We start from the raw sequence: 16,719 nt of genomic DNA on the forward strand, positions 1-16,719 counted from the left end.
AAATGAGATCCAACTCCATTATAACAACCTCCTTATGACCAATATAGTGTGTTAGGACAATCTGATTCATCTTTGTATCCTATGAAATGCCATGCACTCTATCCAGAAATAAACCCTCACCTATATGGTGAGGCACCCATGGCAGTAATTTTTTGGATATGACACCAAAGGCACAGACAACCAAAGAAAATAAAGACAAACTGGACTTTATAAAAATTAAATTTTTGTGCATCAAAAGACAGTATCATCAGAGTAAAAAGGCAACCGAGAGAATGGGAGCAAATGTTTGCAAATCCTATCTCTGATAAAGGATTAATATCCAGAATATGTAGAGAACTAGAAGTCAACAACAACAACAAAAAAACATATTCAAAAAACAGGCAAAGGACTTGAATACACAACACTCCAAAGAAGATCTGCAAATGGCCAATGAGCACATGAAGAGATGCTCAACATCACCAATCATTAGGGAAGTGCAAATCAAAAGTACAATGAGATGTCACCTCACATTCATTAGGATGTCTACTACCAAAAACAAAAACAGGGACATCTGGGTGTCTCAGCTGGTTGAGCATCGGACTTTGGCTCAGGTCATGATCTCATGGCTCATGGGTTCGAGCTCCGCATCAGGCTTTGCACAGATAGCGTGGAGCCTGCTTCGTATTCTCCATCTTCCTCTTTCTCTGCCCCTTCCCCACTGGTGCACACATGCTCTCTCTCTCTCAAAAATAAAATAAACATTAAAAGAAAAAACATAGAAAACAGTAAGTATTGGTGTGGGTATGGAGAAATTGGAACCCCATGAGCATTGTTGATGGGAAAGTAAAATGGTGCAGCCACAGTGGAAAACAGTATAGTGGTTCCTCAAAAAATTAAACATAGAATTACCATATGATCCAGCAATTCCACTTCTGAGCAAATACTCAAAGGAATTGAAAGCAGAGATTTATACACTCATATTCATAGCAGCATTATTCACAATAACTAACAAGCAAAAGCAATCCAAGTGTCCATTGACAGATGAATGGATAAGCAAATTGTGGTATATACATACAGTGGAATATTATTTGGCCTTCAAAAGGAAGGAAATATTGATACATGCTACAACATGAATAAACCTTGAAGACATTGTGCCAAATAAAATAAGCCAGCCACAAAAAAAAAAAAAAACAAATACTGTGTGATCCCAGTTATAAGGGGTACTTAAAGTAGCCAACTTCACAGACAGTAGAATGGTGGTTGCCAGAGGTTAGGTGGAGAGGAGAATGAGGAGTTGTTTAGTAAGTATGGAGTTTCAGTTTTGCAAGATGAAAAGAGTTCTAGAGATAGATGATGGTGATAGCTGCATGACCATAAAACTATAATTAGTACTACTGTACTGTACACTTGAAAATGATAAAGATGGTGACCTTCATGTTATGTGTATTTTAGCACAATTTCTTTTAATTGTAAAAAACGGGGTGCCTGGGTGGCTCAGTCAGTTAAGCATTGAGCTTTTGATCTCAGCTCAGGTCTTGATCTCAGGGTCATGAATTCAAGCCACACATTGGGCTCTGTGCTAGGTGTGAAGCCTACTAAATAAGTAAACAAACAAACAAACAAACAAATAAATGTAAAAACAGATATCATTCACTCTGATGAGTTCTGGAGCTGCAAAGCTCTCTTCCCTCAAAGAACTCTTAGAAATGTAAATAGATCGGGGCGCCTGGGTGGCTCAGTCGGTTAAGTGTCCGACTTCAGCTCAGGTCACGATCTCACGGTCCGTGAGTTCGAGCCCCGCGTCGGGCTCTGGGCTGATGATGGCCCAGAGCCTGGAGCCTGCTTCCGATTCTGTGTCTCCCTCTCTCTCTGACCCTCCCCCCGTTCATGCTCTGCCTCTCTCTGTCTCAAAAATAAATAAACGTTAAAAAAAAAATTAAAAAAAAAAAAGAAATGTAAATAGATAATAATACAACATGATAATTGTCGTAATAAGGATATGTATAAAGTATTATGAGGATACAAACAAGGGATAATTAGTTTTGCCTGGGAGAGAAAAATCATTTGTTAGGGAAAGAATGACCAATAAAGGTTTGTATAATAAATATCCTTGAAATGTCCTTATAGAGTGAAGGAGACTTAGCCATTTAGAGAAGAAAAGCAAGATTCGAGGAGAGAGGCGCCTGGGTGGCTCAGTCAGTTGATTTGAGCATCCAACTCTTGACTTTGGCTCAGGTCATGATCTCACAGTTCATGGGTTCGAGCCCCACATCAGGCCCTGCGCTGACAGCATGGAGCCTGCTTGGGGTTCTGTCTCCCTCTCTCTCTCTGCCCCCCTCCTGCTTGCTCTCTATCTCTCTCTCAACATAAATAAAACTTTAAAAGGAAAGATTAGAGGAGAAAGAGGGCAGGGCATGTTGCAGAAAACTGCAAGCTGCTGGCACACTGGAGGGCAGTGTGACAGGAGATGACACTGGAGAGATGGGCAGGACCAGATCACAAGACCTGCAATACCATGCTAACCACTTGGGCTTAACCTGAAAGATAGTCCCTTAAAGGTTTTAACCAGGAGAATGACGTAGTATATCATATTTGCATATTTAAAAAAAAGATTCATCAGCAGTGTGTAGAAAAGAATAGAGGGGCCAAAATTGAAGTTAAGAAAAACAGTGAGGGGTTGTTGTAGAAAATCAGGTGAGAGACTATGAAAGTTTGCAATAAGCAGAGAAGTGAGAATGGATAAAAGGGACAGATTGGAAAGATATTACAGTGATAGGATCAATAAATCTTAAATGACTTACCAGATAAGTTGCACGTGGTAGATGAGGGCTTTCATGTGAACTTGTCCAGGGAAGTTTCTCCAGTGCAAACTCTCAACAATGAGTAGCGGCTGCTGGTACACAGTTTAGGAAAAGAACCTAAAACTCAACTGAAGCATAATAAGAAAGAAAGATGAATTAGTAATATCTGCCATGATGCAGAATGGGAGAGTCCAGCACATGACAGATACTTAGCATTCCTATTGTCAGGCAAAGGAAACATAAAAATGTACTTTGTGTTTTAAGGAATACATAGGGGTGCCTGGCTGGCTCAGTTGGTAGAGCATGTGACTCTCAATCTCAGGGTCGTGAGTTCAAGCCCCATGTTGGGCATAGAGCTTACTTTAAAAAAGAGAGAAAGATGGGGCGCCTGGGTGGCTCAGTCAGTTAAGTGGCCGACTTCGGTTCAGGTCATGATCTCTCGGTCTGTGAGTTCAAGCCCCACGTCGGGCTCTGTGCTGACAACTCAGAGCCTGGAGCCTGTTTCAGATTCTGTGTCTCCCTCTCTCTGACCCTCCCCTGTTCATGCTTTGTCTCTCCCTGTCTCAAAAATAAATAAAATGTTTAAAAAAAATTTTTTTTAAAAGAGAGAGAAAGAGAATACATATGGTGTATTTCCATTTTTTTAAGTTAAAGAACAGACAAACCTTTGTTGATGGAAGTCAAAATAGTGTAGATATGGACTAAGGGGGGTATAGGGGAGCCATCTAGAGTTTAGAAACGTTCTAGATTTTGATCGTGTGTATACATACATGAACAACCATTGAGTTGTACACTTAAGTTTGATGCTCCTTATTATATGAATGGTATACATCAATAAAATGTGAAAAAAGTTAATACGTGTTTAAGGAATGGCAAGTAGTCTGATGTAACATAGGGTAAGGAAGGAAAAAAAAGGTTAGCAGATTACTGGGACATAAAGTTGGAGAGGTAGAATAACAGTAGATTATGAAGGGACTTGAGAGCCATATTAAAGAATTTGGACTTGAACCTGTAGGCGCTGGGGTTTTGAGGTAAGAGAAATATATGCTCATATCTCTATTTTGGCTGTAGATAATCTGGAGAGAAAAGATGCAGAGAAAGATGGAGAGAAAATTTAGAGAGAAAAAGATGTTTCTTTGACCCAGATAGGATCTCAGACCCTGTATCTTCTTGTCTAAAGGGATATCAATTTTATGACATCGAAAGGAAGAGAATCATGAAAATCATGAAAAGGAAGAGAATTCAAAAATTACCTGTGAAAGCACAGAGAGTGACTTTAATTCAAACTTCAAATATTTTTGTTATAGATCTATCATAACCACATTGTAAAATTTCAAACCTAAAGAAAAGTGGCATAAACTACCAATAAATCCACCACAGTATTATTAGCATTTTGATATACTGAATTTCCTATGTCTTTTTTTTTTTTTTTAAACAGCTCTTCAAGATAAGGAGCTGGCTTATGCTGATAGGAGAGTACCAGGGGCTAGGTCAGATATGGAGAGGCATTGCCAAAAGTAGTCTCTGAGTATATCTTGGCTGGAGCAAGGCAGAATCTAAATGAAAACCAAGTCAGAAATACATGTCTAAAAAGAGGAAGTAGGGGCATCTGGCTGGCTCAGTTGGTGGAGCACGCAACTCTTGATCTTGGGGTGGTGAGTTTGAGCTCCATTTTGTCCATTTGCCAAGCCTATGCCACCAGGTGGGGTGCAAGACAAAGGGCTCTGTTCAGCAAAAGGCTGAAGAGGAAGTAAGGGGCAAGAGTGCAAAGGATGAGAAGTTCAAGAGCTAGCTTTGCAAGAAAGCAGTATCTATAGGAAAGTCCTTTTTCTGGGCACCACTCTCTATCGTTGCTTACAATGTTGGCCTAAATAGTTGTAATCTTAATTATTTTGGCCCCTTTGCACATAGCCTTAAATCATAAGCATTTCTCACGTTGTTATATTGTCTTCATGACTACTTGTGTTTTCAAAGGCTGCTTTATGTTTAATAAAATGAAAATCAAAAATAATATTTAAAAAAAAAAAGTTTTAGGGGGGTCGGGCTGTGGCTGCACGGAGACTGTCTGGTGTTGAATCCTGGGCCAGGCCCAGCTCAAAGTCCCAGACCCAGGGGACACCAGAAGAAGCTAAAGGACTTGAGGTTCAGGAGCAGTCCTGCTGGCTGCTGCCTCTGCTGCTCTGCCTGGGCCCCTGCCACCTGAGGACTCGGCCCTGACAGCCTCTAGGCCTAGTGTAGCCAGAGGAGCCCTACACGCTGCTGCCTGCCGGTGCTGCTATAATATGAGCACCTTCTCCACAGTTGTTTAGAAATTAAAATGAAGGACAGTTCTTTGTCTAACCGAGATACCAACAAGCTAGAGGCCATTGCTCAGGAGATATATGTAGACCTAATAGAGGATTCTTGTTTGGGCCTCTGCTTTGAGGTCCACCGGGCAGTCAAGTGTGACTACTTCTACCCAGAGTTCGAAGAAACTGGCAGCATGAAGGATTTTGGCACTCAGCCAGTAGAAGATAAAGGAGCGTGCTGCCTCCAGCTTTGCTCCCTTCCTGGAGAATCTGGGAATGGGCCCGATCAGCAGCTGCAACGCTCACCCAGAGAATTCTAGTAGCTGCGCCATGAGAGAGTCAGAGGGTGACCAGGACAATAACATAGACTGGTCCTGTGGTTTGGAGAAGTTAGGTATCTAAGTAGAAAAAGAAAAAAAAGAAAAAATCGGACAAAAATCCCAATTTCCCATTGAAGATTCCAGCCTTTAAAAACCCAAAGTGGAGGGGTACCTGGGTGGCTTAGTCAGTTAAACAGCAGACTGAGATCATGATCTCACGGTTCATAAGGTCGAGCCCCGCATGGGTCCCCACATAGGCCCCTATTGACAGTGCAGAGCCTGCTTGGGATTCTCTCTCCCTCTCTTTCTGTCTGCTCCTCCCCTACTCTCTCTCTCTCTCTCTCTGTCACTCAAAATAAGTAAATCTAAAAAAGAAAAAAAAAAAAACCCAAGTGGACAATTTAGGAATTTTGATCCTTTTATATTACCTGGAATCAGCTTTGAAACCCTGGGCAGGGGGAGCTGTGCATCCCGACACCATACCATGCAGGTAATCTCCACACAAGGAAGTGCACAAGATCTATTGTCTCCCATGCACAGGTGAGCATCTGTGTGCCCAGTGTATAAATCCTTTGGTTCCTCAGGCTTTCTATCTATCTGATGTCAGGGCTTTCTGGATAACTGATAGATGAACGTGGCTGATGGTCAGGCCTTTATTTATTTATTTTTTTTTAATTTTTATTTATTTTTTATTTTTTTTTCAACGTTTTTATTTATTTTGGGGACAGAGAGAGACAGAGCATGAACAGGGGAGGGGCAGAGAGAGAGGGAGACACAGAATCGGAAACAGGCTCCAGGCTCTGAGCCATCAGCCCAGAGCCTGACGCAGGGCTCGAACTCACGGACCGCGAGATCGTGACCTGGCTGAAGTCGGACGCTTAACCGACTGCGCCACCCAGGCGCCCCGGTCAGGCCTCTATCATTGGGCCTCAGTGGGACTGCTCCTCTGATCTCTGAGCCTGATTCGGACTTCCTCAAGACAAATGCAAGTCAGGTGAGAGATCTGGATATTAACAGTTCTAATTTGGGAAACCAAGAAAAAGAATTACAACTGAATCTGATAAGCAAAGCTCTGTGATCTTGGCTTCAACAAGAAGAAAAGGACAATGCTACCAGTTTCCAAAATATCTAGCATTTATAGTGACTTGAACAGACTTGGGGACAAGGGCAAATTTGCTGAACAGAGCCCTTTGTCTTGCACCCCTCCTGGTAGCATAGGCTTGGCAAATGGACAACTTGGTTATCTAGGCAGGTTGAGGATTCAGTTATGATCCCCTGAAGAGGTAGCAGGGGCTTCTACAACTATGTACCATCTCTTAAACTGCAAGATCATATCTGGATATATTATGCTGTGAACAACAGTTTGGTGGGGCAGTCATTTTCCTACTCTGGGTTGTTAGTTACCTAGCCAGTCCATGTGTCTGATTTGGTTATTATGCCAGGTCACTACCTGCCTTCCATGCCAGGGGCAGGCCTGAATTATAGAAGAGCATAATGGCTGTAGAGACTGTGGTTTGAAAGCTAAGCCCAGAAGGGACCTCTTCCAACTGCCCTCAATGTTAATAGGTTAGTACTAGGAGCCAAGGACCAAGGCTGGGTCTCTCATCTGATGGCAGTATCCTACTGAATGTCCCTGTTCCTTGGGTTGGGCAGTCGAAGCTCTGTTATGGTGAACATACGGACTGCCACCACCTGTTGTCCCTCATGAGGGACAGCCCCTTTCTATTCAGTCCCTTTTGAACATTCTCGACAAGAGCTGTCCTTTTGTTGTCAGAAGTCAGGTAATGGGATAGGCAAGGATGGGAAATGTGAGCCACATATCAAAACTACCTTCCACTTTACTTCCTGATCGAGGGTTTATGAAGTGTAGAGGTGTGAGAGCCCCAAAGTGAGCGGGAACAGTGCTGCCTTATTTGAAATGTTTTCTTAAACCTCATTCTGTGCCCCAGTAAGGGGCCAGCCTCGTCTGTCTGGCTTGACCCCATGTCCCCTGCTCCACTGCCCATCTGGTGTAGCTCACGACCCAGGTACTGCCTGCCACCCTGCTTTCATACTGACCAATTTCAATTCATCTCTCTTGATGCTCCTGCTTCTGAAGCCTGCCCAGTTTCCCTTTCCTTAGCTTCTTTTAAGTTTTTCTTTTTCTTGTTCCCCGCCCCCACCCTTGTTCTTTTAGGAGATCCAGAGAAGAATCTTGCTGGTAGGTTCCTCTGTTGGGATCAAGATGGGGAGACAACCAGGGTGCCTGAGTGGCCCAGTAGGTTCAACCTCTAACCCTTGATTCCTTCCTTCAGCTTTTGGCTCCAGTAGTGGTCTCACAGTCTGTGGGATCAGGCCCTGACTCAGGCTCTGCACTGGCAGCATGGATCTTGCTTGGGATTCTCTCTCTCCTCTCTTTCTCTTTCTCTCTCTCTCTCCCCCCCACCCCCACCCCGCTTGTGCTCCCCCCACCTCACTTGTGCCCCTCTCCCTCACTTGTGTGCTCTCTCTCTGTCAAAATAAATAAATAAACATTTTTAAAAATTCTTTAAAAAATAAAGATGGGGAGAGAACATAATTTTTTGTGTATGAAAGGCAGTATCATGCATAAGCATTGTTCCTATAGGACTGCCTTGCTAGATGCCTTCCTGCTGTGTCTTACTTCATAAGGAATTACATCTTCCCACCTCCATTTGGATACTGTCTCTTAGGACCTAAGTAGAAGACCAGGAAAGGCTGAATGACACACACAGGGATGGAGTGGGTACTAATCTATCTTCTCTAACCCCTGGGCATGCATCCTTCCTTACCTGAGAAGGAACTGTTTGGACTATATGGACTAATTAGTGTTACATATAGACTTTAAGGGAACCATAGTAATAGGCCTCAAGACTGTCTATTATTGTATTCTCCCCCTAAAATTGTCCAGGTCAGGGTTGAGGTGTAATTACAGACTGGTCTGTCAATCCAAGAATTGTGATCACTTCTTAGAAAGGTAAACCTCGGCAAGAGCTAAAATAATTTTGGGTGTTCTGCCCTTGACTTTATAGACATATCCTTCTAAGGAGATACAGAGGAAAAGGAGAGTCCAAGTAAATTTGGCCTACTTCCAAACAATGTCTGGGAAACAAGCTGAAAGTAAGGTCATGGTCCACTCTTCCTTCAGAGAGGAAGCTCTGATTGTGATATTACTGATTCCTTTCTGGTCTCTTGGTTAGAGGAGGAAGAAGTAGAAATAATTTTGAAAAATCATTGGTTCATATTAACTCCCTCTTATTTATTGTTTTTGGCTTTTGCCCTCCCATTACTAGGGCAATAGTCCTAGGCCTGTCCTGGATGGGTAAGAGGTGGGCTAGGTAGAACAGGTTCCCTGAGGGGGACAAACTAACTCCTTTCTTCTCTGGGGAGTGAATGTTCCCCACCATATAGTTTACAGTGGTTAGGAACTTGCCCTTTCCCTACCCATCTTCCCTCTAATAGCAGAATTCCTATCCTTCCTTCCTCAGTTAAGTATAGTGATCACCCTGTGATTCTATTATGTATCTGAATGTGTGTGTGTGTGTGTGCGCACGTGCACGGGGGGGGGGGCCGGGGGTTCTTTACAAATTTGTGTAGTTTGTGACTTTTTCTTCCATACATTAGTTCCCACCACCGCATATCCAGGGGCCATTGCCTGGCATAATCACATCCTGGAACCATTGGGGAAGTGTTGTGAAACTCTCCACTGTCCTTTGTTTTGGAGATTATTATTTTTGCATAAGTAGTTGATCCTATACAGATTGCTAACTAACTGTCTATTCCCCTTGCCCCTATGGCTGCTGGTGTAAATAAACTGCATCTCCACTTTGGTAAAAGTACTAATAAAAATTTTTTAATAGTTAAAAAAATAAATAAATACATAAATAAAAATAAAAGTTTTATTGCCTTCCTTTTAATAATTTTTTTATTTCCTTTAGAATTTTATTTAAAAAGTTTTTTTAATGTTTTTTTTTTTTCTTCAATGGGGAAAAACTGAGAGTTTTTCCCCTAAGGTCAGAAAAATGATAGGGATGTCCATTCTCACCACTGTTGTTCAACATAGTACTGGAAGTCCTAGTCTCAGCAATCAGACAACACAAAGGAATAAAAGGCATCCAAATCGGCAAGGAGGAAGTCAACCTGTCACTTTTCGCAGATGACATACTACTCTATATGGAAAACCCAAAAGATTCCACCAAAAAACTGCTAGAACTGATCCATGAATTCAGCAAAGTCGCACAGAAATCGGTTGCATTCTATACACCAACAATGAAGCAACAGAAAGAGAAATCAAGGAATCAATCCCATTTACAATTGCACCAAAAACCATAAAATACCTAGGAATAAACCTAACCAAAGAGGTGAAAAATTTACACACTGAAAACTATAGAAAGCTTATGAAACAAATTGAAGAAGACACTCACAAAAAAGGAAAAATATTCCATGCTCATGGATTGGAAGAACAAATATTGTTAAAATGTTGATACTACCCAAAGCAATCTACATATTCAATGCAATCCTTATCAAAATAACACCAGCATTCTTCACAGAGCCAGAACAAACAATCCTAAAAGTTGTGTGGAACCAGAAAAGACCCTGAATAGCCAAAGCAATCCTGAAAAAGAAAACCAAAGCTGGAGGCATCACAATCCCGGACTTCAAGATGTATTACAAAGCTGTAATCATCAAGACAGTATGGTACTGGCACAAAAAAAGACACTTAGATAAATGGAACAGAATAGAGAACCCAGAAATGGACCCACAAACATATGGCTAACTAATCTTTGACAAAGCAGGAAAGAATATCCAATGGAATAAAGAAAGTCTCTTCAGCAAACGGTGCTAGGAAAACTTGACAGCAGCATGCAGAAAAATGAACCTGGACCACTTTCTTACACCATACACAAAAATAAACTCAAAATGGATGAAAGACCTAAATGTGAGACAGGAACCCATCAAAATCCTCGAGGAGAAAGCAGGCAAAAACCTCTTTGACCTCAGCCACAGCAACTTCTTACCATACAAGTCTCCAGAGGCAAGGGAAACAAAAGCAAAAATGAACTATTGGGACCTCATCAAGATAAAAAGCTTCTGCACAGCGAAGGACACAATCAGCTAAACTAAAAGGCAACCAACAGAATGGGAGAAGATATTTGCAAATGACTTAGTAGATAAAGGGTTAGCATCCAAAATCTATAAAGAACCTATCAAACTCAACACCCAAAAAACAAATAATCCAGTGAAGAAATGGGCAAAAGACATGAACAGACACTTTTCCAAAGAAGACATCCAGATGGCTAACAGACACATGAAAAGATGCTCAACATCACTCATCATCAGGGAAATACAAATCAAAACCACAATGAAATACCACCTCACACCAGTCAGAATGGCTAAAATTAATAACTCAAGCAACAGATGTCGGGGAGGAGGCAGAGAAAGAGGATCTCTTTTGCATTGCTGGTGGGAATGCAAACTGGTGCAGCCACTCTGGAAAATAGTGTGGAGGTTCCGCGAAAAATTAAAAATAGAACTACCCTATGGCTCAGCAATTGCACTACTAGGTATTTATCCAATGGATACAAAAATACTAATTCGAAGTGGCACATGCACCCCCCAATGTTTATAGCAGCATTATCAACAATAGCCAAAGTATGGAAAGATCCCAAATGTCCATCGACAAATGAATGGATAATGAAGATGTGGTATATATACACAATGGAGTATTAGTTGGCAATCAAATAGAATGAAATCTTGCCATTTACAATTAAATGGATGGAACTAGAGGGTATCATGCTAAACGAAATGAGTCAGTCAGAGACAGACAAATATATGACTTCACTCATATGTGGAATTTAAGATACAAAACAGATGAACATAACGGAAGGGAAGCAAAAATAATATAAAAACAGGGAAGGGGACAAAACATAAGAGACTCTTAAATACAGAGAACAAACTGAGGGTTGCTGGAGTGGTTGGGGGTGGGGGTGGGGATGGGCTAAATAGGTAAGGGGAATTAAGGAAGATACTTGTTGGGAAGAGTACCAGGTGTTATACATATGGGATGAATCACTGGAATCTGCTCCTGAAATCATTATTGCACTATATGCTAACTGACTTAGATATAAATATAAAACATAAGTAAATAAATAAAAAATTTTTTAAAATGTTTATTTTTGAGAGAGAAAGAGACAGAGCACAAGCAGGGAAGGGGCAGAGAGAGAGGGAGACACAGAATCCAAAACAGGCTACAGGCTCTGAGCTGTCAGACCAGAGGCCAACATGGGGCTCAAACCCACGAACCCTGAGATCACTACCTAAGGTGAAGACCTATGTGCTGCCTTTAGCATTTTTTAAAATACTGACTTTTTTTTTAAGTTTATTTATTTTGAGAGAGAGACACAGAGACCATAAGCAGGTGAGGGGCAGAAAGAGAGGGAGGGAGAGAATCCCAAGCAGGCCCAGCACTGTCAGCACAGAGCCGGATCAGGCTTTCAAGAAGTGAAAGATCATGACCTGAGCCAAAATCAAGAGCCAAATGCTTAACCGACGTGAGCCACCCAGGCATATCTACTTGATGTTTTATCTTAAGTATTTCTCCACATCACTAAGAATTCTTTGTAAATATAATTTTAGCAGCTCCAAAATATTACATAAGAGAGGTGCTAGCGGTGACTGGGTACCTCAGTCAGTTAAGCATCCAACTCTTGATTTTGGCTCAAGTAATAATCCCACGGTTCTTGAGTTTGAGCCCCACATCAGGGCATCCCTGCTTGGGATTCCCTCCCTTTCTCTCTCTCTACCCATCCCCTACTCGTGTTCGGGAGCACACGTGCTTTCTCTCTCTCCCACCCACCTCCCCTTGCCAAAAAAACCCCAGTCTTTTCAGAATCTCTGAGCAAAGGCTATAGTAATCTACAAAAGTATTTTCCTTCAAAAAATAAATACTGTCTGGTAGCATAGAAGTCCCAGATTTAGGGAGAAGCAGGGACTTCCACACTTCACGCACTTTGATGTTTCCCAAGAACCTGAGAAACACACTTTTAAACTACTAAGTACCCCCATCTTGCAAGCCAGCAATGTTTTAGAGAGAGGTTTCCTGAAGGTTAGATGACATCAACAAAACATCTGTCTGGGTTTCCACAATTCCCCAGAGAGTATCACCCAAGATCACTTTACAGCTTTGAGGGGGCTAGGCTCTCTAGGGGATCCCTCGAGGGATCACCAGTTCTAGCAGACAGCAAATGCAGCTTTGAGTTTTCTTGTTTGCACAGCCCTTGGTCCAGTTCCAAAATCTTTTCCCAGCCTTAGATCTCTCCCAACTCTCCCCCAGACTTTCACAACCTTGAGAGAAACTTCAGGTTTCCCATTTGTCTCTCTTGCCCTTGCCTGCTTGCTTGCTCTAGCTCCCCCACCCCCTACTCCAACTTCACTCTTCCGCTCTGGTTCTTCCTAGCCTTTCTTCCTTTCCTCCCACCTGCCTGAGTCTGTCTTTCAAGATTTTCTGTAAGTTTCTCTTTTTTTTAAAAAATTTTTTTTCCAACGTTTTTATTTATTTTTGGGACAGAGAGAGACAGAGCATGAACGGGCGAGGGGCAGAGAGAGAGGGAGACACAGAATCGGAAACAGGCTCCAGGCTCTGAGCCATCAGCCCAGAGCCCGACGCGGGGCTCGAACTCACGGACCGTGAGATCGTGACCTGGTTGAAGTCGGACGCTTAACCGACTGCGCCACCCAGGCGCCCCTGTAAGTTTCTCTTTTAATGCTATTCTCTCTCTCTCTCTCTCTCTCTCTCTCTCTCTCTCTCTCTCTCTCTCTCTCTCTCTCTCTCCCTCCCTCCCTCCCTCCCTCCCTCCCTCCTTCTTTCTCCTCTGAGCGTTTGTATAACTTTCTTTCAAGATCTCTCCGTCCTGGTTTTCTCAAATTTTCAGCCTTTTCCTCTTCAATGGGGACACAGCTGACCTTCACTAGAAGCAGCCTTTCCCTATTTTGTTCCCAAACTTCTCTCCCTTGGACTTTTCTATTATCTCCAAATGGCACAAAAACATACTTAATTTTGCAAGAGTACCTCCCAGCGTCTTTCACACCAAATATGACTTTTTTTACACCTTGTTACCAAGGAATACTCTTTAGGAATACTCTGAGCACTGTTATCCCTCTAATCTCCAGCATAACTTCCTTCTGGTATTTATCCTTATCATAAAGGCCAAGAAAGTATCACTTATATCACACCTATATTTTCCCCTCTATCCAAATTGGGATACACAAGAGCACACATTTATAAGCATACTTATAGTTACAACAGGATAGGATATTTGAAATCTGGGCTGTCCTCAAAAATCTGGGACATACGTTGCTATAAATTCACCTATCCAGAATCTAGCTTTCAAGCAATTTCACAGGCAAGAACTCTGAGCATCCTCAGAGTTGTCAGGAAGTTTGTGTTTGATATATTGCACTCATACTAAAAACGAGGTTTTCTCCTCTTTTTGTCCCCTCTGGGAATCAGAATTTTGACTGCACACGGTAGGATCTAGCCATGCATATTGCTATCTATAGGTCATACATAGAGGGATTCTCTAACTGGAGACTTTTTTCTAAGTTTATTTATTTTGAGTGGGGGGCATGAGTGGGGGAAGGGCAGAGAGAGAGAGAGAGAGAGAGAGAGAGAGAATCCCAGGTAGGCTCTGCGCTGTCAGCCCAGAGCTCGACTCGGGCTCAAACTCATGAACCATGAGATCATGACCTGAGCCAAAATGAAGAGTTGGACACTTAACCAGCTGAGCCACCCAGGCACCCCTCTAACTGGAGACCTTATGAAGGTCATATAAGGGTTCACTGAGAAAAACTGAACCCATACTCTGAAATGAGAGTATACAGTTCACTACCCATTGACTTACACATAAATATGTATGAAGATCTTCAAAGGTGGTTTAATAGGTTCTGGTTTAGGCTTTCAGTTCCTCCTCCTTAAAAAAAAAAAAGTAATAAAAATAAAAAAATAAAAAAGATTAAAAAATGAGGGAAACCTATTAACTATCTGAATTCCTCAGGTCCAATTTGGGAACTTTCCTACTTACACTGCCCAAGTTCTGCTGATTCTCTTCTGTCTGGAAACTTTAATCTAAATCTTCATGGTCGCAGGGTGCCTGGGTGGCTCAGCAGATTAAGCGTCTGACTTTTGATTTCGGCCCAGGTCATGATTTCATGGTTCCTGAATTCAAGCTCCACGTCAGGCTCTTTGCTGTCAGCATGGAACCTGCTTCAGATCCTCTGTCCTCCACTCTCTCTGCCCATCCCCCGCTCATGCTCACTAGCTCTCTCTCTCACACACAAAAAATAAATAAACTTAAAAAAATAAATCTTCATGGTTGCATTTGCTCAGGGTTCACTTCAAGTACAGTCTTAATCAATCATATTTCTGAGGAAGTTTGCTTCCTCTAGTAAGTCCCAAACCTCTCCCTTCTTATTTATTCCTCATGGTCCCCTGGAACCAATGTATCTCTTTGTGAATTAATATGGCTCTGCCTAGCTCTAGATAATCTTAACTCTTTTTGTCACATAACTTGTCAGTGTTGCATTTTCCACCCCGTCCCTACAGTAAAGGGAGTATTTTAAAATTTTTTGTTTCCAGAGAAGAGTAACTTGCTGGTTAAAGGATCCAAGTTTAAAATGGACCCCCAGAAAAATAAATAAACATTTAAAAAGAATTTTTTAATTAAAAGAAATGGGGCACCTGGATGGCTCTGTCGGTAAAGCTTCCGGCTTTGGCTCAGGTCATGATCTCACAGCTCATGAGTTAGAGCCCCACTTTGAGTCTATGCTGACAGCTCAGAGCCTGGAGCCTGCTTCGGATTCTGTGTCTCTCTCTCTCTCTCAAGAATAGACATGAAAAAAAATTTTTTTAATGGTCCCCCTGAGACACATGTGTGGCCTGAGACATCCTTTGTAATTCAATAAATATCCACCTCTTCCCCACCCCCACCCTTGCTGGCTATGGCAAGTGGGGAGTGAGAGAGGGGAAGGAGTTATTTTTAAGTATTTTGTGTTCAGTCTTGTGCAGGCTACATATGCTGTAGAGTTTATGCACTTTGTTCCCAAATGTGACTTTCAGCTTTTACTTTAACATGCAGTTCCAGCAAGTTTGGGTCTCTAGTTTCTATGTCTACAGCAGCCCAAAAACAACAACTAGTGAGTGGGTAGGAGTGGGGAGGGGGCAGAACAAGAATAGTGATTAAGAGCACAAATTCTGGAGTGAAACTGTGAGTTTGAATTTTGGCACTGCCACTTCAATGCTATATGACTTTGAATGATGAACCTGACTTTTTGCCTCAATTTCCTCATCTGTAAAATGAGAATAATAACGGTACCTATGTTTATGTAGTTGGTACATACAAAGTGTCTGCAACATTAAGTACTTTATGAGTATTAAGTGGAGTGGACACGCAGGCAACAGTTTTATGAAAAGTAAAGGAAATAACTTACAGAAAATGCGTAATACAGACCATAATAGATGTCCAAGTGCCCCTTGCCATTTGCTAAACATGCTTTAGGCTTGCATCCTACTAAACGTATGCAGCATGGTGCTTCCTTGGCCCGATATATCCTACTGCCTTTCTTTGCTGGCAAGCTGTTCATTCTGTGTCACCCAACTTAAATGCATTTTACCCTCTAAAGCCTCCCTTGGCTTCTTTGGAGAGAATGAGTCACTCCCTCTCCTTCAGTTTTGCAGTACTTACCCCACCACCACATTTGATTGTATTGTGTTGTAATTACTTATTTATGAATCCTCTTCCTCACCAGATTTTATGGTCTTCGTCCATGGAAGAGAAATAAGACCACATCTTATTTTCACAGCATCTAGCACAGTACTTAGCCCTCAAGAAATGTTCTGGTGAATGGATGAATAATAGCAAACACTTACACAGTGCTTAGTTCTAGGCTCCATTCCAATGCTTTACAAGTACTAACTCGTTTAATCTTGACAACAATCCTAAGAAATAGTATTATCTTCTCTAACTTAACAGATAAGGTAAATGACACAAAAGAGCTTATGTAATTTGTCCAGGGTGACCTCAGCTATTAATTGTGGAAGCCAGGATTCAAATCTAAACAGCTGGTGTCAGAGACCGGGCTTTTAACCAGCACACTACAATGCTTCCCAGAGAACAAGGGCACAAGCAATCACACACAAACCTGGCTTCCCCAAACATCTCACTTTCTTACGTTTTGGAATGGCTCACTCATTCATCCAACAAATATTTACATAGTGTTTTCTATGTGTACACCATCATGTTAAACACCCATTTCTAATTGTTCCCCTCTTCCCTCTCT

General features: G+C 41.9%; 1 protein-coding gene and 1 non-coding gene across 2 annotated transcripts; both read left to right on the forward strand.

Annotated features, from left to right (window-relative positions):
- Positions 1-3,058: 3,058 nt before the first annotated feature.
- Positions 3,059-3,131, forward strand: TRNAE-CUC (transfer RNA glutamic acid (anticodon CUC)). The gene has a single exon. It is a non-coding gene; the product is annotated as a tRNA-Glu (tRNA).
- A 1,966-nt stretch (positions 3,132-5,097) lies between these two features.
- On the forward strand, positions 5,098-5,496 carry LOC121027133 (ataxin-7-like protein 3B). Its single transcript, XM_040470261.1, has one exon. The coding sequence runs from the start codon at positions 5,098-5,100 to the stop codon at positions 5,386-5,388; it is 291 nt and encodes a 96-aa protein (XP_040326195.1). The 3' UTR covers positions 5,389-5,496.
- The last annotated feature ends 11,223 nt before the right edge of the window (positions 5,497-16,719 follow it).

Source organism: Herpailurus yagouaroundi, unplaced genomic scaffold (genome assembly GCF_014898765.1).
Source record: "Herpailurus yagouaroundi ecotype Mexico unplaced genomic scaffold, PumYag 77, whole genome shotgun sequence".
Lineage (NCBI taxonomy): Eukaryota > Metazoa > Chordata > Mammalia > Carnivora > Felidae > Herpailurus > Herpailurus yagouaroundi.